The sequence below is a fragment of the Paramormyrops kingsleyae genome, chromosome 7 (genome assembly GCF_048594095.1).
Source record: "Paramormyrops kingsleyae isolate MSU_618 chromosome 7, PKINGS_0.4, whole genome shotgun sequence".
Classification (NCBI taxonomy): Eukaryota; Metazoa; Chordata; class Actinopteri; order Osteoglossiformes; family Mormyridae; genus Paramormyrops; species Paramormyrops kingsleyae.
In genome coordinates, this window is record NC_132803.1 from 21173778 (window position 1) to 21194940 (window position 21163).

The 21163-nt window shown below is 38.1% G+C and overlaps 1 protein-coding gene across 2 annotated transcripts; it reads left to right on the forward strand.

Annotated features, from left to right (window-relative positions):
* Positions 1–1698: 1698 nt before the first annotated feature.
* Positions 1699–15307, forward strand: LOC111847083 (uncharacterized). Of its 2 annotated transcripts, none has more exons than XM_023817980.2 (10): positions 1699–2090; positions 6546–6714; positions 7147–7275; positions 9937–10048; positions 10192–10319; positions 11381–11485; positions 12146–12183; positions 13587–13814; positions 13930–13972; positions 14174–15307. In XM_023817980.2, the coding sequence occupies exons 1-10, from the start codon at positions 2049–2051 to the stop codon at positions 14473–14475; spliced, it is 1296 nt and encodes a 431-aa protein (XP_023673748.1). In that variant the 5' UTR covers positions 1699–2048; the 3' UTR covers positions 14476–15307. The 2 variants fall into 2 exon arrangements, with proteins under 2 accessions (XP_023673748.1, XP_023673747.1); XM_023817979.2 differs by having other exon boundaries at positions 1700–2090; positions 12143–12183.
* The last annotated feature ends 5856 nt before the right edge of the window (positions 15308–21163 follow it).

A 21163-nucleotide genomic window follows, 5' to 3' on the forward strand; every position in this document is an offset into this window, starting at 1 on the left:
TGATTGCGTCAGACAAAGGCCCAGACTTTCCATTATCAGTGGGTGGTTCTCCAAAAGAAGACAAATATGATACAGTGGTGGCTTACCATTGATACTGTACTCAGTGAGGCAAGCGGTGGGTCAGCATAAGTAGAAGACTTGTTCCTGCAAGCCTTCTGGGGCCAGAACCACTGAAACAACAGACTAAGCTGCTGTTTCTTGACACGTCAATGGAGGATTAGAAAATGTTATTGGTCCCAGGGGGAAATTCTTCAACATAGCGAGTATACTGTATGTGAAAAACTAAATTCTTCGTTTGCATTGAAAACTTTAAAAATGAGACCATGAATCTATTGAAGAGTATTTCAGTTCTGCTTTACAAAGCCATTGGCTGGACAGATTACACAGGCAACGTGAAGACAGCCCTGAACTGCATCATATGACTACTTTATGTTACACAGGTAACGTGAAGACAGCCCTGCACTGCATCATATCACTGCTTTATGTTACACAGGTAACGTGAAGACAGCCCTGCACTGCATCATATCACTGTTTTATGTTACATAGGTAACATGAAGACAGCCCTGAAATGCATCATATCACTGTTTTATGTTACACAGGTAATGTGAAGACAGCCCTGAACTGCATCATATCACTTCTTTGTGGTACACAGGTAAAGTGAAGAAAGTCCTGCACTGCATCATATCACTGGAAGGATAATGCATTCAAACAAAGGCCCTTTCTTAAACTTCTAATATATTTGGAATTCCCCTTTAGATGTACGTACAGTATATATACTGCAGTAACTACCTGCAAACTGTCTGAGCAATACGTGAAATTTAAAGATTTTAAGATTTTTTTTTCTTTATTTTTTTTTGTTGATAAAATCCGTGAAGACACAAAACGTTTTTTAATTACACAGTCGGCAATTTATATGTAAATGCAGATATAAACGGCTGTCTTGATCTCAGAAAACAAGTCTTGTCATGCATTGTCTCACCCATGCTGAATAGCCATGCTGAATCATGTCCTGGGAATGACACTGAAGTTATTCGCTCTTCCTTCAAATAATTTAATTTTCATAATCATTTATCAGACAGGCACTTTTTTCAAAAGCAATGCACAAGTAATAACAAGCATACCGCTGCCGGGGAATATCAGATTAGGTACAAATGTTGCTGGGCTTCTAGTGCCAAAGACTGATCAGAAACAAGTGCAATATATTTGCAAGGGAAAAAGATACAGATGATAATACTTAAACTGCGTGACAAATGCTGTAAACGTGTCATTATATGGGCAGACTGAGGTGCAGCACACAATCAACACACAAATAAATCGCAAAACAGAACCCAATACGTCTTTTATATTAACACATGAGAACCCCTTGTACAGTCTCAGAAATACCAATTTGTATCTTTGAGGGTATAATTGCTTGTCACTGGACCTGTACCCTCAAGGGTCTACCAATTGTACCCTAGCTGTAGGTAAATGTACCTTTTAAGATGAAGAAATGGACACTATAGAGGACATTTTTTTACCATTGGGGGAAACATTAACGTTTTTACCTTTGGGAACAAAACCGAATCAGAGCTGTACCCTTTTTTCTGACGGTGTAGTGCCAGGAACACTACTTCACATAATCACGCAAGAAGAAAGGGAAAAAAAAACACAGTAAGATAGTTCTGGACGTCATAGACTACTAGGCTGACACGGCGATTTCTTAAACTTTGTTACATTAGAAAATAACTGATATTCTGCATAGGAAGAAAAAAGTATAGATATAATAATACAAATGAGTTTCAGAAGACGATTAATTGGGGAGGTATGAAGATATTTGATATTTTAGTAAGTAATAAAGGTTAATAAGAGTGAAGTGCTGTTTTTTCCTATTTCTGGTATGACGTCAATGCTCCGAAGCACTCCAAAGGGAGCTTCCCCTCAGAAAAGAAGAATCGTCAGGACGGGAAGGACGAAGCTCTAAACTGTCTGACTAACATGGATTATTTTTTGTTTTCTGATTGAAGTAGCTATTATTATTATTATCATCAATTTTCCTTTTTAACGGAAGCATGAAGACTTTTTATTTTGCGATGAACACAATAATGAATAACGTAAGTAACTACCTTAGTGCATAACGCCCGGGAGTTAATCACACGAAGTAAACTTAGCGAACCATTTTTTAAAAAAGTTATTGGATACTTGGCAACAATCAGTATAGAACCGGACACCGGTCTGGTTAATTTCTTCTGATAAAAAAAATTCTGTAGTTGACCTCACTACGATCGTTATCAAGAGTTTTTCACTTCCGTGATTTGTGGAAAATTAGCTTCCTCAAGTTTTATTTCAGTATGGTATCAAGCCATATTTGGGTCCAAGTTATATAATTATTGTACTTGACAACTTGTACTTGACAAGTCGATTATGTTTTAAGTGTTTTGGGAAATCCAAAAATCAAAAGGTGGCGACCCGGCAATCCCGGGACATGTTTGCTGGAGTTCAGTTTCTTCCAGAAAGGAACAGCAGCTCATATTAAGTTTTAAGCGTGAGAAAATACTTTAAAATGATGGGGACGTAGCGTGCTTTGCCGGACTTTTACCGTTACTACACGCACTGCATTGGATATCCATAAATATGTATATTGGAGATTAATCCCTCTGTCCTGCAGGCCGGTTCGTATCCCGACAACTTGAGAACGTCAGTCGCAGGGCACTTAGGCACGCAGTCTGCGTACACTATGGGCCATTTAGAGACATTTTACCCTGCCTGTGCTTCCTGGATTAGGCTCCGGAGTTAAAGCGAACGCGTAGTCTACTACGTGGAAAATGTATGGAAGTATGAAAAATCGGAATTTCAAGGCTGATCTTTTACTTTATTAAAAGTGCTCTGAAACGATTTTCTGCGAGACGGTTAAACTTTCTCCACTTGAGTTTTACACGTAATTGGTAGAAGTTCTCACGTGTAGGCCTAGGCGTCCTCACGTACATGTTTGTGTGTTAAGGTATGACGGTGTGTTGTTCACGTTCAGAAAGGGGGGGGGGGAAGAAATGGTGTGTAGGTCGAATTGATATCTTAATGTATGTTTGGCTGACCTTGCAGACATTCGAAGAGCAGTTTTAACACCAAGTGGATTAACTGTTAGTGTAGGCATATATATCTCTACAACTATATTTTAAATAAACATACAGACAACTAAGAGGTACTAACATATTAAATACATACTAAACTTAATTTAAAAATGGGAACTATCCTTATGTTGTAACTTAAAATTATTGATACTCTGTGTCCATACATTTCAACTGATTTTAATCAAGTTACTGTCAGTAAATTCCATATCAACTTATCAAATTGAATCTCCATCGCTCTTAGTCATGTATCAAATACAAAAGTCTGTAGGACTACATGCAATGACATCAAAATGTTGCTGAAAAGACCATTTTCATATATTAAGGGTCCTTGTTAAATATTCAAAGGAACCATTGTATCATTCATTCGTTCATTCATTCAGTCATAGAAAAAAAACATATTGGGTTTTGTGGCTTGGTGTATGGTTTCTTTTTGGTCTTTGGTATTTAAAGTGGACTCTTTGCCCTGAAGAATAGAATTCAAGAATAGTTTCAGAATGTCATAATGTAATAGATTGTGGGTCAGTTTGGGCTGTATATTGTAGTTGAATTCTTGCCTTAAGGGGAGTATTATGTGATACCGTAATTTGTCTCAGTGATGCTTTATTGTACTGGTAAATATTTTATCTAACCAAAGCAACTTGCACATCTTAGAATTTTAGATTTTTATTTATTAAGCTAATTATTTGCTGAAGTTTAGGTTTAGGTTTCTCAAGTCTTTATCTGCTCGTGTGACTTCTGTGGACGTGATTAGATGCTATTTCCAAAACACTAATACTCAAGGTAAAATATGCATTTACATAAAATTGTAATGGTACAGGTGCATAGAGCAGAAGTATTGCATGATACATAAATGTCACGTGGCTCTTTAATTTTCCAGTTATATTACAAAAAACATGATATAGTTTGTGTTGGTCATAGAATGTTATTAAATGTTTTTTGAGTTTGCATTGTGCTAATTGTGTTTCAGACAACAGGTTAACATGAGGGAGGATATGCAGGAAATCTAGTAACTTGTCCATGCTTGGTCCAGAAGTTATAAATACCTTTGTGCGTTTTTGCTGGATTGACCCTCTGATCTCTGCATGGACCTTCATTGTATTTGAATTTCCTGTGTTCTGGTGATATGTTGTTTGCTGTCTGTTGATGTTCTGTGTTAAAACTCAGGCCGTGGGATTCATTCCTGGATTTCTGATTTAATATCATATTCATGTCATTTCACTTTTGGGAATTATAAATACCCAGTTTTAATCTCCTTCCCATTTCTCTGGATTTGCTAAGCATGTGGCTGTGTGGTTTTATCAGTTATTAATCAGAACAAAAACCTTTCCTCTCATTGTTACTTGTTTCCTTTTGTTAATATTTTTTTCTCAGGTATTGTTAAAAACGTATAACATCTTAGTAACAAGCACCACCATGACCAAAATCTCTAACCATATAACAATCTCACCGTCTTTCAATAATTAGAGACGACATGCATTTCCTTATCTGACAACTATGATTAGCATCATCTCTTGTAAATTAAAAGTACAGTAGGCCTACTGGACATTGTCCATTTTCTTACAAATAGGCTAAGTGTTCTTAGAAACCTAATTAAGTGTTCTATACCATACCGGCTTGAATCCTCATTTTTTTCCAATCTGGAGCAATAAAATAAATACCACTTCTGCAAAAACATTTCATTGTTATCTTATAGATGTTGTAAGTTAATCTTGGGAAATGACATTAAGCTAACAGCTACTATATCTACTTTATATTTAGCTTTCTTTGATTTTTGACTTTAGCTCTGAGGTTGTGTGTTTCAAATGCTTAAAGTAGGGCAGTTTATTCTGTTTTCACACGGGTGTGTCGAGGAATCTGGTGACTCAGAAGTGAAGGAATGAGCAGTAGACAGGATGTAATGGAACTGGGAGGGGGAGACTTACCTGGCCTGCTAGACAGTAGCACATATTGTGTCCACGTACTACCCACCAGAAATAATGGAATGACAGAGCTGTTTGCTCCTTATTTGTCTTTAATTGGGGTGACCATACTTTGCTATACAAAAAATAGAGGACACCAGGGGAGGGCACAAAAAGCGTCAAAGCAACACGAATATGCATACAAAGTATTTTGACTGTAGAAAGTAAATGTCAGCATGAAACGAAGCAAATCCCAGACATTTCAGGGCTTTTCAGGTCCCAAAAAGAGGACAAGTCCAGGACAAAGAGCATTACTTTAGTAATGTTAGATGTTCAAAGACCAATGTATATTTTAGTGAAAACGTACAAGTAGTGAAGTGAGCAGTAGTTCATTGCACCATACAACTGTATCTGTTAAATGACTCTAAAAGAAATTGTAATAAATTTAAGTTTATAGGCAGGTATTTTTTCATTTTTTGGGTATGTACACGAGGGTATCAAGTTCTGCTAGCCATGTACTAAAAATAAGGTTTTAATTCTGAATGCCGGACATTATTTAAGGTTGTTAAATCTGGAGATTGATGTTACTTGGTTTTTCCGCTGTTTCAGAGAAGGCCACTGAACCTTTTCCTCACTTTCCCCTGCACTTCCAGATTGTTTGGATAAATCAGAATGGTGTGATTGTTCCTGTTTTCCTATTGGTCTGTGTTCTTTACCCAGTCTTTGGAAATAGTGACGTTTGCCAAGAGAGAACCTCGGTGTTAGAGTCCAGGAAACTCCCTTACAGTAACAAAGCACGGCTGTTCCCAGGGAATGCCACAGGAGTGCTAGCAATAAAACAGCGCTGTTCAACTTATACTCCAGGCTCCTAGGGTTGAAAAACAAGGGCCTGTTTAATTCTGCTCCATTTATTAATTATTGGTTTTTTAAAGAGTACCAAAAACCTATGGTTTGTAAACCGTGTAACATTTATAAACATTTAAAAGGTCTTCCAGAAGTGTGTAAACCAACCAATCATAAATTTCAATTGAACCAGTGAGATTACATTGTTGTATAACATTCAGGCGTAACTTAAAGGACTAAGGCTGGTAGAAAATGTGTAAATAGTACAGTGAGATATGAGAAAATGGTGTATCCTGTAATGATGTGTTTTATTTGTTAATGACTGGATGAGTGCAAGAGTTGCATTTCTTTTACCAAAACATTGAAATGAGCTTGTTACTTTTCTGTCATGTGAACAATAAGTGTATAATAGTCCTAGTTTGCAGCGAGGTTATGGGACATTATTGTTGTGACAAATTGGGCTTCATTCAATCCACTGTATTTCCAATTTTGTTGTATATAAAGTGGTCTTTTAGTCAAGTGTAGCCTTTGTCAGTTGCTTTGTGTTTCTTTCTTTCCCCAGACCTCTTGCTTAATTTTCTCCTCTGCAGATGTTCAAATCAGATGTTTCAGATTAAACTAGTGATTGCTCATGTATGGTTTGTTGTGAGAATACTGACTCCCTCTATGCCTGTGTAATTGGGTGAATTTTCTGGCCTAGGTTATGCTCTTAATCCTCACTGTGGTCCTCGTGACTTCTGCTGCTGAGCCCAGTCGCAGGTCGGCTTTGTCAGAAGACAAAACTTGGAACAAGACATCCAGCCAGATTCTTTGCAAGGAAAACCAAGAGTACCTACATGACAATTTTTGCTGCAAAAATTGTGAGGCTGGTAAGGAAATGCAGAATAACAAACTTCCAAGTTTACCTGTCCTGGGAGTGGAACTCATGTGTTCTTATTTTTTGTCCCAAATTAGATCACAAGATTTCATTAGGCTACTTTCAAGTAATCGTTTAGGTTGGTTTTATTGTTTGGATTTGTTTGCTTATTTAGTTAAAAAACAATGTTGGAAATTGGAATGCTTTCAAAATCAATTAGCTATGAAATGCTGGGGTGAGTGTGTCTTCAGTTTATAACTTTTTTTATTACCAATTCACCAGGATGGGAGTGCAATTGTTACAAGTGAAGGCTATAGATCCACCACATCCACCGGGGTTTATACATTATTGGAGTCACCATAAGCGCACTATGTCATTTTAACGTTTATTCTGCACAAGGTGCTTTTTTTTTGTATAACCACACATAAGATGTTTTTTGATACAGGAACCCATGTGGAGAAGCCCTGCACTCAAGAGTCAGAGAAGGGAACGTGCGCGCCCTGTGAGCCCAGCACGTACACGGAGCACTCAAACGGCATGCTGCGATGTCTCCCGTGCACATCATGTCGCAACGGTAATACACTAAACGGCACCATTTTTTTTGATTCGGCTCTCAGCAGAAGCACAGTTTATCCTAGGGCAGGTGGCGATATTTGACTCTGCGAGTTGTTTGTTTTGAGTGCCTGTTGACGGAAAAGCCGTCGGTTCAAATTCCACGGCTGTTGGACTGATGTCACTAGAGGAGCCTTGAGCGCGGCCGGCGCTAACCACGTTAGCTAAAGAGACACTGGCTGGCCCGGCCCTCTGATCCTCACTTGTACGTCACTTCAGACAAAAGCATTTGCTACATAAATAAATGTATGTTCATCATAATTCCCAGCTGACACAGGCCGCTCTTTGCTCAGGTTTTACTAGTTTCCTATTTCTCTCCCGGCGTCTTATGCATGTGCTCTGGTATGTCCTGAGATATGTAGATAATACTTTCTGTGCTTTCATTTACGCTCTGTTTGCTGCAGCAAAACTCTCAAGAGTTATGCTAATCCTTTACACAAAGCTAGTCTCAATGTGGCAGAGTAAAATGAAAAGGAGAAAAAAAGGCTACATATAGCATATAGGCTTTATAAGGTACAGGTATATTGGAATGCTTCCCTTCACTGACCCCATCTTGCTCTTCATAGTACCGGGTAAGCTAATATGCAGCACGCCTGGAGCTGGGTGTTAAGGGCCTTGCTCGAGGGCCCATGGACATGTGACTCAAACCGCTGATCTTCTGATCACAGGCACAGAGACTTAGCATTAGGGCTGCCGCGATTAGTAGACGTAGTCGATGACATCGATGTGGAAAATGCGTCAACATCAATATTTTAAATCAATGCATCGTTTTTTTAAATTAAATTACCGTTATGATTTCAAATACGCTTCAATTCATAAAAATAAATGTTTTCCTTTAACATCACTATGTCATTTTAGGAAACTATCACAAAACAAAAAGGTGGCTTTACACTGTGCAAAGTGCAATAGCTTACCACGGCGACACTAACGCTATACATGAGCACCTGAGGAGAGAACGCACAGGCATCACAATATGCATCTCGTTAATATTTTTAGGCATTCTACTAATCTGTCTATTGCATTGTGGGTGAAAACAATGTTCATATAGTGTCGCAAAGCCCACGTACAATATCAAAGCCCTGTAACGGCATACAGTTTGTTGTCGTCAAGGTAAAATTAACTTAAATTAAATGGTCAAGTTGATCTTCTGGAGGACAATTAATCATTTAGATTAATCGACCAATCGATACAGTAGTCGATAGATTAATCAATAGAAAAATAGTCCTTGGTGGCAGTCCTACTTAGCTTGCTGCGCCACTCACGACCCCAATCTTTTATTATTATTACTATTATTTATTATTATTATTATTATTATCTTGTTTTATATTAAACAAGCGTGACAGGCTGCATAAGGCAACACAACATATAGGTTACATAAGGCTGCATACAACTCTTGCCTTAGTGACTGGATATATCAGGGGTAGGCAACTCTGATCATGGAGTGCCAGTATCCAGCAGGTTTTCCATCCTACCTGGTCTCTGATCTACCACACCTGATCTCAGGCAGATAGAAACTCATCAGGTAGGATGGAAAACCTGCTAGATACCAGCACTGCAGGATCAGGTTTACCTAGCCCTGGGATATATGGCTGTGATCTGAACGTGGCAGCTGAACTACCGATTGATTGCTTTGATATAGTTTGGATTTTGTGTGTGTGTCTGTGTTTAAAAACAGTCAAACTCACTTTGATTTGTTTAGCATTATAATAGTTTTTTTTCCTAATTCTTATATGTTTGTAGAAATTGGCAAAAAAAAAAAACATTTTTGCTTTTAGTTGTTTTACTCACTGGATATTTAATTTCCATTTTCTTCAAACATCTTTAAGGATTAATCAGCTAATGTTACAGCTGGAGTTGTATATGCTCGTGTTAGACTGGACAAAGTACATTTGAAGAGGGTTCTGCTTTTTCATTGTAACAGAGTGTGTGTATGCGGTTGCAGCTCCAGGGCAGTAGGTCACTAAGTTTAGCCTGTGCTCTGAATCTAGTCAATTTCACTTGTTTAAAGGAATCCAAACAATCCAATTAGACAGTGCTTACCGGCGTGTTCTGTGAATAAGGCTTTCCAGCAGTCATGAATGTATCTGTATCAATCCCTCTCTGTTCGTCTTCCTCATGCACGATTTGAACACTTGTAGAATTATGGAATTTATATACTGTATTCTTTGTCTTAACCATTTTGATGTTATATTTTTAGACTTCTGTTCCGTCAGGGACAAATTTTAGATGCAATTAGGAATATTCAAATACAAGAAATAATATTTAATGTTCACGGCTACCTTGTTAATTACTGAAGTGTATGTTTCAGTTTGTTATGCAATCATGAATGTAAACTCTGGTTTATGTTATGTTAGTGGAGATTGAGGGTGATTATGGAACATGGTCAGTTTATCAAAAGGATACAGTAATCTTCCTGCATAATTACATTCCCCCAAACACCACTGATGTGTAGCAAACTAGTACAGTTTTGCTAGGAAAGGAAAAGGGAAAAAAGTGCCATAATTCTACATTTTATAACAATGAATTATCAGTTGTCCCTAGTCTTCCCTATATCCTTCTTCACTGAGGACATCTTTTGTCAGGACAGGCTTCCCTGAAACAGCCTGCTTTTTGTTTCACACAGACCAGCAGACGGTGGCTTCATGCACCCGCACACAGGACACGCGGTGCCATTGCAGACCCAGCACCTTCTGTGTGCCCGAGCAAGCCTGCGAAGTCTGTAAGAAATGCAGCAGGTAAGACGCCCCAGCCACACTGGCCATTGTCAGGCCAGCAATGCCTGTACTGGGCCTGTACTGGGCTTATTTCTTTACAATTCTAATTTTAATAATAATAGCTGTTTGTAGATGTATATTTTTTTTGCACACCCCCCACCCAGATGTAAACCGGATGAGGAGAAGGTGCAGAACTGCACAAGCACGTCCAACACCGTCTGCAGGAAAAAAGGCGTCGCAACCCTCCCCGACCCAACCCCCACCCCCACCCCCTCACCCGCTCCCAGCTCAGGTATTTTGTGCTTAATTACGATGACCTGCTTTTTCTCTGTGAAATTCTTGGATTCCGTCACTATAAAATGTTATGTTTTGTTAAAGTCGTGTTTATTATGCGGTATCATCAAAATACATAAATGTATGATACGTACTGATTTAACATAAGGGTGGAATAGCGATTCAGTGGCTAGCACTGATGCCTCCCACCTCCAGGGCTGAGGGTTCGAATCGTTTCCTGTACAACCTGAAGCAGGTTTTGCACCGTCTGTCAGTGGTTGGAAGATGGATTAGCAGTATAACTTAATAGGTACTTATAACTGCCAGGGAATTTGCAATAGTGACGGTACTTTGAACATGCTATCTAGTGGACAGAAGGCACTAAGATTCAATTAAACAATAGCTGGACAGTGGTTTTTATTATGGGTAGTGTAGTCTTGTTAAAGCAAACAAGAAACACTAGAGCACTATACTTTATACCTTTTAGAGGTGTTTAGTTGTAAAAAAGTAAAAATGGAATCCAGGCACATGAAATGGCTCATTTTTATGGGACACATCATTACTCAATCTGAAAGCTGACCTAGTGAACTGAAATGAACCATTCCCATTGCTATGTAATAAAATGGAATGTAATCATGTCTACTGATTATCCCAAAGGTTTGAATATACACCGCATGCATTCAGTGTAGACTAAATGCAAGGAAAATGATGATTTTGATGCAAGTTTGCTAGTATACTATGTTCCTGCAAATGTACAGAAGGAATTCCATAACATTGTACAGTAAATACACCCCAGCTTCCCATATACTGGAAGATAATCCTAAAGACAAAAACATAGCCAGTCACAACCTGAAAAGATGAATTTCTGAATATATAATTATATATAATATATAATTTCTGAAACTGAATTTCGGCTGTCAGATCCATTAATAAGATCCACCTTGTAATGGACACACTACAAACAACCACCTAAAATAACCTAAAGCTTCCTATAGAACTTGTTGGTCTTGTATAAAATTTGTTCATATTTTTAGCTCCAGATTAATATGTTCATCTGTATTTTATTTTATTTCTTTACAGTTTCTCCGTTCATCATTATACTGATAGTAACAGCAATTTTAGTCATCATTTCATTATTCATATATTGTTTCTGGAAGAAGCAGCGGTGCATCCACAGTATAACAGGTAAAATGTGTTCATATTTTGTGTTAGTGATTCCTTTGTTTTCTTTGGTAAACAGGAAAGATTCTCAGCTGAACACACACCTGAAATTATATTATCTGATTTTGAAGACCTTTGGAGTGCTTACTTTCCAGATAGTTTCTTTAACAGGATAAACAGTTAAAATGTTAAACCTCTTTGAATTCTTGTGTTATATGCATAGGCAAGAATTGCTTTCTATTTTGTACTTGTTTTGATTATATTTTATGGTTATGTTATAGTGGGGGAGCACAGTGGTGCAATGGTTAGCACTGTCGCCTCACACCTCTGGGACCTGGGTTCGAGTTTCCACTGGGGTTCTGTGTGTGTGGAGTTTGCATGTTCTCCCTGTGTCATCAGGCTCCCTGTGTCATCCCTGCCTATACAGGCCCCCTGGTACTGTATAGGCAGGGGGTACAGAAAAAGGGTGGATGGGCTATGTTATGGTTGTCAGCTGTAATATATTTTAAATATGTGAAATTATAATAATGTAAAAGCACACAAATTCTTCAGTGTGTTTTAGAATGTTTTCTATATTGATATATTGAACTGCAAATAACATAAATTATCATAAATAATTTACAAATAATTTGATTTGTAATATGACCAGAAATGTGTATAAATAAACTATTTCTGTTCCAGCAGCTGAAATGAACTCCAAGGACATCGTGGTAATTCCAATGGTGAGTTGCTTGTATCTCTCTGTACATGTTTACCGGTAGTTTTCTGGACTTAACGTTATGATATTTCAGAAAATTTAGTGAGGTAGATTTATCTTTTCATTTGTGTTTTTATTATTGAATAACATACAATATAGATGTTTTACAGCACAGATTTGTGTTGTATTATAATTAGAGATGGGCGATCCACGTTTTTTCAGTTCCGATCCGATTTCGATACACAACTGCCGATACCGATACAGATTCCGATACAAGAGCTCTTTTTACTTTGTTATACTTTACATATTATTTTTTTTAAGCTAGTAAATACAGATGGAAAAAATGTATGACAAAAAATATTTAATTAGGCTACTACAAACATACATAACGTACTGTTCCACCTCATTTGTTTTAAGCGTTTTTGAGGCATTTGCAGTTCAATATGAATATCTTCAAAGCAAATATACACAAGTGGCGAATGCTTAAAATTTTAACAGTTTTTCTCCCATTGGCATCAGCGCAGTTACACTTTTGTTGCGATGGCAGCCCCTCTTGTATCTCAAGCAACGAGTTCGCAAAACAGTCCAATTAAGTTAGCGACTCCCAAATCATCCATTGCTTTGTTTTGTCTCGCAGTTGCGTGCGCTTTGTTAAATGGGATTTTCCATTAAACGCTATTCCCACCTCAAAACCTTATTTTACATAGATTGCAAAACGCTGTGCTTCCGATTTCTGTTAAAAGGCTAAAATACTCCCAGATCGTCACGTCTTATCTTACGCTCCTCGTACTGCGAAGGGTATGCGCATGACCTCACAGCAGGCGGAAGTCACTGTACTCACACCCACTGAGTAGCAAAAAAGACTTAGGGGCAGTGATAGCGTTCGATTTGAATTCTGCAAAAACACACATGTAAAATGGGAAAGAGCTGTCGTGCGATTGATTGCCAAAAACTAAATAAGTAAGTATAGGACGTGGATCGGTCACGCATGGCCGATTCCCGATCCGTCAAATAGGTCTGGATCGGCGCCGATACCGATCCGAATATCGGTATCGGTGCATCTCTAATTATAATGTGTTTCTTTGAGTATGGTGGACTATACACTGCTGAGGTATGGTTTTTAGTTTGCCATTACAGTACTCAAGAATAATTATGGAGGGTGTTTAGAGCCCAGACACTGATTTTCATGGGTGACTTTGACAGATGATTTTAATGGTAGCTGGTATCATTTTAAATTGTAATTTATATAATCATTTAAATGACATGTTTATTTGTTGAATATTGTCACACAACACCCTCCATAAATAATAAGTAGGTTAGTGTGCTATATGGAAAGCAGTTAAACAATTGTAAGTGTATTTAGGTGTGAATTGTTGTTTTGTGAGACTGCTTGCGTCTGATTGGATACAACTCTGACTCCTCTCACAGGCCAGTGAGAACAACCAGACAGTAGAAGAGCAACAGAATGACCAGAATGCTTTGCGGGAGGAGCCACAGCCAGGAATTATGTGCACACCAGAGGAAATGCCCCTGAAGTCCACCTTAGACGAAGAAGACAAAGGGCTAGGGGACAGTCTGCCCAACACCACCAGCTCGTCGCAAACCAGCTTGCCACGCGACAGCCCAGAATTGTGCAGGCCGCTGCCGAAAGAAATGGTGAGAGCTGGTGCCTGTGTATTATTTACACCTGTTTACGTTTTTTTGTCTAGTGTGCGGTTCATCTGTCCAAAGCTACACTGTCAGTTAATATTTATTTGTTTTTTGTTTATAGGATTACCCGAACGAAAAACTAATTCCAGCGAAAAATCTCAATGGTAAGTTTTGGAATTGCTTTTGTGTTTTATTATGTTAAGACCACACAGTAGTTTTAAATGGCTTGTTTGTTTGAATTACTGCAGTAGGTATATTTGGCATACCGTGAGTAGATAATGTGATTAAGATAATAGCAAATAAAATAATTATAATACTTTTATGAATATAAAAATGACTGAAACCTTCCCCTCCTTTATTCCTAGGGGAAGACGCCCTGAAGAAAAGCTTTGATATTATTGGGGAATGTCTGGATGCACATATTTATAACCGGTTTTTCCGGAATATAGGGCTGAGCGATAATGCCATAAAAAATGCTACCAGCTCTAATCCTGCGGACAGAGTTTATGAACTCCTTACGACCTGGATGCAGCGAGAAGGGCGAAAAGCTGATATTAATTACCTTATTCAGATATTGATTAGTTTAAATCAAAGATTATCAGCCGAAAGCATTATTACAAAGGTAATTGAAGATGGACTTTATAAGTATGATGACCAGTGCTCGTAAACGCATGGCTTCACGGTTACTTGAAAAACTTGAAACATGTTGGAACTGAGCCCTTGAAATTACCTCAGGTATAAGTTCTACTTGGGAAGGAAAGGCAGTGCTGACCTTTCCCCAACATTCACTTGGAGCCCACTTGCCAGTTGCACACTGTCTCCATCAGTTGTGGTCAGGGCTATTACTGTGTGAACAGGACTGGATATACACTGGTTTAGAATAAGCAGCATAGCCAAAGGCACTTTTCAGTACAGTATATCCACTGAGCTGTTTTCCGATGGGCTGTCATCAGGCGCAGATCTTCTGCCAGTGCTGTTAACCTTTCCATCAGGTGTTTCGAAGACTTGTCTCTGCCCATGGTACAATAACTTGCATGTGCCTGTAAGTTTAGTATCAGGTCGGTCTTTTCATTAAAACCAGCATTATTATCCATAGCTGGCTTTTCTGTAATAGGTGTCTTGTTTTATTATTTTTTTTTTAGTTCCCTCACAAAGATGTTTGCTTTCATAATTTTTATTTATATGTCAGAATTTCCAATTTTTTTTTTTTTTTAAAAACTCAAGCACAATTCCCCCAACTATGATTGCTTCGGGAAGCTAATCCTGCTATTATGTGTTATTTTGTAAATTTAATAGCTATTTGTTTTATGGATGGAAGTTGATGTAACATTCTTCCAATACATATAGCAATGCTTCTTGTACGGTCCAATATTTATTTTGACAAAATATTTTATAAATGTTTGTCTTTTAACTTGTTTTTTGTTGTTTGACTTTTTTATATAAGAATGTATATTTTCTCTTAGGTCCTGTACATTCTTAAATAAAAATAATGAATAATACATGTAGAAAATGTCTTGGTGTTGGGTCAGTGGGAAGCTGGGTGTTCAGTAGTTATGCATGCAATTTAACACATTTATTGCATATAGAAAGTATATCCATGATTTTCAATTCAGAAAAAAATCTTTTTCCATTAAGTGGATGGTATTTTGAAGCATTTTCATCATTACCTAAAACTGAGAGACATCACTTATGTGGCACAGTGCATAGAGAGTATCACTGTAGCTTCATGTCTCCAGGCCTGAGAGTTCAGATCCCATTTCTGCTGTGTTTTTATTTTATTTAGTTTTGATGTTATATCCCTGTGCTAGTCCAAAGACACGCAGTCAGACAAATTTCACTTGCAAATTTGCCTGTAGTGTATGATTGTGTGCGTGCGTGTGTGTGTGTGCGCGCGCGCATGCGTGCCATGGACTGGCATGCTATCATTTCCCTGCCTTCTGTACTGCCTGTGTTCTGTACTGCCTGTGTTCTGTACTGCCTGTGTTCTGTACTGCCTGCGAGAAGCTCCATGATCCATATCCCTATATGGATAGATGATGAATGGACAGACTAAAAAAATATTTTGCCATGAAGTACACAGCATGCCTTTATTAAGCACAAGAATAGATAAATGCATTTCAGATGACACCTCAAGCCATAAAGTTATGTTCAACTTTAATGATTGTGATTAATTCAGAATAAAAAGAACTGAACCAGAAAAACTCTTTTACAGGTTGCATTTAAGAATGGATTCAACAGTGGAGAGGATTCAAGATCTTTACTGGCCAAATGCGACAGGTGCATTGGAATGCTTAGTTGTTCAGCCTCACTCGGTTATGCAAGTCAGTGCAAGATAATACAGACTGTGCAAAATATAGAAAACAGTGCTAAACTAACATCATTGGCAGATAAAACAGAAAAAAGCTGAGTTTTCTTTCAGAGAAGGTAGAAGGATGGTGCTGATCCATACATACACTGGTCTTAGATTCTGTAATTATTTTTTAGAAATACAGCCCCTCCTAGTTCTAGTTCTTGCCTAGTTAAGTCTTTTTTTTTTTTTACCAGATTAGATGAGCAAACCAGAAATAAGCTCAAATCACTGAGATCACCAAGAATTCAGTGGCCGTTTCTAAAGAGCTGCAGGCGGTTTTCTAGAAGAATGGTAAATGAATGTTATGCTTGTTACAGCAATATCCCAAGCTCCATATAAATCTGGTTCTGCAGGGAGCTGTCAAGAAGAAAATTGCTCAAAAAAACCATATTGAGACTTATTTAAAGTATGCAAAACAACACTCTGAGGACTGTGAAGTCATTTGGGGAAAGTGGTATTGTGGTTTGGTGAAATCAGTTACTTGGGCTCAGTGTAAGATGCTGGTTTTAGTGAAAAGGAAATGCAGTGCATCATCCCACCATTGCAACTGTAAAACTAGTTGAGGGCGAGAGCAGCTGGTCGCCTCTCCAGCGGAGTCTTAAACAGCTGAAAGTCAGATGTTCCCTCAGGATAACGACCAGGAAATAGGTGAGGAAAAGTCCTACAGAGAATGAGCCAGTGGAATGTGAAAATGGTCTGGAGTAAATTAACAAGGGAACCTAAATGTCATAGCTACTGGTAATGACACCAAATGGGAAAGTTATTTGTGATGAAGTTCCATGCTGAAGTTTCCTGCTATAGAAAGTATTTCTACTATAATCAAACTTAAAAAATAGAAGTGTGCTACAAAGTTCTTCACATTGAGCTTTTCTACAAATGGGTCAGCTGATGCTTCTGTATGACTTAGGTGTGTAACATTAGTCATGTTTGCTGAAAAGACTTCTAAGAAATTCTCTGTCATGTTTACCTGCAGTAAGGGCATGTATTTGTACTATGATGGAAAACGTTATTTTGTTTGATTATCAATCACATTTCAAATAGAGAAATAGCTAGGTAATGCATAGTGTAACAAATTTTAAAATTGTTTTCTGGCAAACCACGTTTACCTCATGTTTACGGGACTGCAGCGCCCCCAGTGGAGCAGGCTGGTTTAGCACAGCTGCTCAGATGGATAGAAAATTACCACTTGCTCTTCCATTCTTTGCTGGCCACACACTTTAGAAATTGTGTTTAGGTTACCTTTCTACCTATATCCATCCATTCATGCATCTGCCCATTCATTCATTCATACATTATAGAGCCGCTTATGCTTATAGAGCCACTTATCATAGTTCCACCTAAATTAAATATATATATATCTCAAATATTTATATAAATGGAATAATATGAGGTGAAAATACCTTTTATTACAGATTACGAACACATGGAACATTTATATAAAGTTTTACTATAGACTTAGGTTCACAGAATATACTGTTGGTGAACATAATTTAAAACCAATCAGACTGAGAAAATCATGATTGTCCTTAGAAATAAAATAAAGTATTTTAATTACAGATGTACAGATGTTGGGTGGGGTGGGTGTTTTTGACTCCCTAGGACTGAAACTTATATTAAATTGATTTCCTCTGCTCCATTACTACTTAACAGTAAAGAGCATGAACTGCTGGAATTACCATTAACATTTAGACTTCATTGCATCAAAATACTACACAGAGAAACTTCTACAGTTTATGGTACAGTTAATGGTACAGTTTCCCGTTTACTGTATACTGATTTCCTGTCTTTTCCTTTGTATTCATGTTCTGGACTAATATTGTCTGTGTCTTTCTCCATTGTAAATGGTGATCTGTCTTCTGGGTATGCAGTGGTATTCACTTTATTCATTAATTTTTGGTTTTCTTGTCATTCTTGAAATTCACTTTCAGGTGGTACCTTATTGTGATTCTCAGGGTCATTTCCTTTGTTACTGCACATTTTTATTATGGGTTGGGAAGGTTCTTGTGCCTTTTCATGCTTATTCTCCACATCAAATGTTGTTATATCAGAGGATATCTGCAGGCTTTGTGTGTATCTCTTCTTCATTTTGCTGGAATAGTGTGTTTTTTTCTATTGCACCTTGCTCATTCAAGGATTGTAGGGATGTATTAGATACTGCAGCTTCTTTTATCTCTATCTCCAGGCTGTAAGCTTTCACCCACACCTTTAGGTGTATTATGTGTCGTTCCTGTATCTCCTTTGTGAAACACCCCTTTTTGATGAATTGTCTTGTTTTGGAAATATTTGTTCTGTTACCAATATTTAAAAAATGTCCTTTAATTTGACAAATTCTCTGCCCAAATTGTCAAGTGGCATATATTCTGTATCAGTCATTAGCTTAATCTCTAAAATGAGTTATTTCTTTGTCAATATGTATATCTTCATTCCACTTTTCTTTTTGGTCTTTGATTTGTTTTTCCAAAATTATTCTAGTACTGGACAAAGGATTGGATGAAAGATCATTCTCTCTTCTCTTTTGAACGATCACAACTACTCCTGTTGCTTTCTGGCCAACATGCACCTCAAAGTGCTTTTCCAGGTCATGTTGTGTAGTTGCTGTCTCATGGTTGCAGAAGATTCTCACTGGCCAAACAGTAAGAAATTCCTCAGATCCCGGAACACGAAGGGCCCATGAGAGCGGAGGGGTAACATGCGGACGCAGGTCCCGGTGTTATGCCGAAAAAGGTATCCCTGCCGTAGAATGCATGCCTGTCCCTAAATGACCGATTGGTCGCTGATCTGAAACGAGTTGAGCTACTTTGTCGAGTAAGGCTACCGTAGTGCTAATCAATAGCCCCAAAAAAACCCATAAAACCCTAACCCTAACCCCCAAAACACCCCTAAAATCCTAACCCTAACCCCTAAAAAACCCCTGACCCCCAAAAAACCCTTAAAAGCTCAACTCGTCGGAACACCGGCATGCATTCTAAGGCAGGGATGCCTTTTTCGGCATAACACCGGAACGCGAAGGGCACATGAGAGCGGAGGGGTAACGATGCAGGAGCAGGTCCATAATGAGAATTGTTATTATTATTATTATTTTTATTTTTTATCTATTATTGTTGTTGTTGTTAATAATAATGATAATAATAATATTTTTGTTAAGAGCACTGCCAATAAACACTTAAGCAACATCACAACTGAAATGCATGAATAGAACAGAACGGAACCTAAACTAATTTTACACTTGTGCCAGTTTTTTTAAGTTTTACTATTTTACAGTCATGAATATTCCAATCGATGCGTAAGGAAATTTAAATGTGACATTTGCTACTAATTAGGTACTTTTCTACGAAAGGGTGGCATTGGTGGCACAAACGGGAGGTAAAGGTCTTGAAGTGAAGCACCTTAAAGAGGTGCTGATTCATGTGCAGGTTTTAACCTTTCACAGTATCATTTACTCATGATACCATATATGGTATTACAATCATCTAGAGGCGTTATAGGTGTGCTTGTTTAAAGAAAAGATAATTGGATAATTGTAGGGCTGTTTGGGGGGGTAAGCACACCCACGTGGGAACAGGTTTTACGAAATGATGGGGAGGGGCAAGTAGACAGGCATTTGGAAACAAAATGGACATTTCAAGCAACAGTTTCTGGACATGTGATCTGGAGCAAAGCAACAAAATAGGCATCTAATTTATCTTGCTGACAGTTTGCCAGCAATAAATGAATGGGCTTGTCACATGACTACGCCTTGTCCCTCCACACCCAACAAAAAACAATCAAATTATGGTGATAGGAAAACACAAAGTAGAAATAAGCTGCAAACAGCTGTGGGACTGGGGGGCATTTTGGAATGTCGGAAGGGCATAGGTTTTCAAATTGTGTCAGAGGTCTTGGGGGGTCCCTGACCTGGGTGGGACGGTTGTGAAATCCGTAGCCATGCTCCTGGCTGGATGGAGGCATTTTTTTGGTTTATAATAAACATATTTTATAGGTATCATCAATGATGCAAACATACTAATCACAATGCATGTTTTGCCACTCAGTGTATCTGAAATTGCTTCTTGAATCTTTTCTCACATCGCAAGTGTACATATGCACAGTTTGTATCTGCTATATACTATATTAATAAAAAGTATTTTTTGTTCAGGTTAATTCTAATTTGCAGTTTTAAAATGTGTTTGTTTTGTTCCAGTGATCCACCTTTCTATTTATTATTTATAATTTCCAGTGACAAGCACCCAGCAGTTTAATTGGATATCTGTAAATGACTTTGTTTAACTAATACTTTTATAGCTTTGGATTGTTCACATTGTCTGGATTGCTGTGCTCATCCTGACAGAGAAACCACTTACGACATAGTGTGGGAAAAATCAGCGGTGGTAGTGCAGGAAGGATTTGAGGCACATCTGGGATTTGTTGTGTTCCGGACACCTTAAATTGCTATTCTTATGCTAACTGAGGCATGTTTTTCAGACAGGAAGTACTACAGTTAATAATATTTGAGCCTGCAGAGGCAGGGTACTCAATGTGCAATTTGAAGAACAGCCTTTTTTTCTCTCAACTGTTCAATTAATTCACATTATATTGTAGTAAAATAATAATCCCTGTAGTCTCAACCACTATGGTCTTTGGTCCAGACTGTTGTTTTGAAAATAATGTCCACTTGCACAAATAAGGGACATTGCAGTGGCTCAGTAGGTTGTGGGGTCAGTTCTGACTGTGTGCGAAATTTATTTGCTCTTACTTTGCTGACCTCTTGCAATCCTACTCTTGGGTCTCTTAAGTCTGCTGATGAGATGCTCATGTTGAGGTCTAGACTGAAGCTCAGGGGCACCTACACTTAGGCTTTGCGACATCACATCCCCTCACATTAGGTCGACACCAACACTTAGGCTTTGGAACATCACACCCCCTCACATTAGGTCGACACCAACACTTAGGCTTTGGAACATCACACCCCGTCACATTAGGTCGACACCAACACTTAGGCTTTGGAACATCACATCCCTTCACATTA

What these genes read in the sequence shown, in the direction of transcription:
- LOC111847083 (XM_023817979.2), top strand. Translation starts at nt 2,049, where the DNA reads ATGAAGACTTTTTATTTTGCGATGAACACAATAATGAATAAC. An exon ending in TGAACACAATAATGAATAAC is followed by an intron (nt 2,091 to 6,545) that starts GTAAGTAACTAC and finishes TTTCTGGCCTAG; the next exon opens with GTTATGCTCTTAATCCTCAC. An exon ending in ACATCGTGGTAATTCCAATG is followed by an intron (nt 12,184 to 13,586) that starts GTGAGTTGCTTG and finishes CTCCTCTCACAG; the next exon opens with GCCAGTGAGAACAACCAGAC.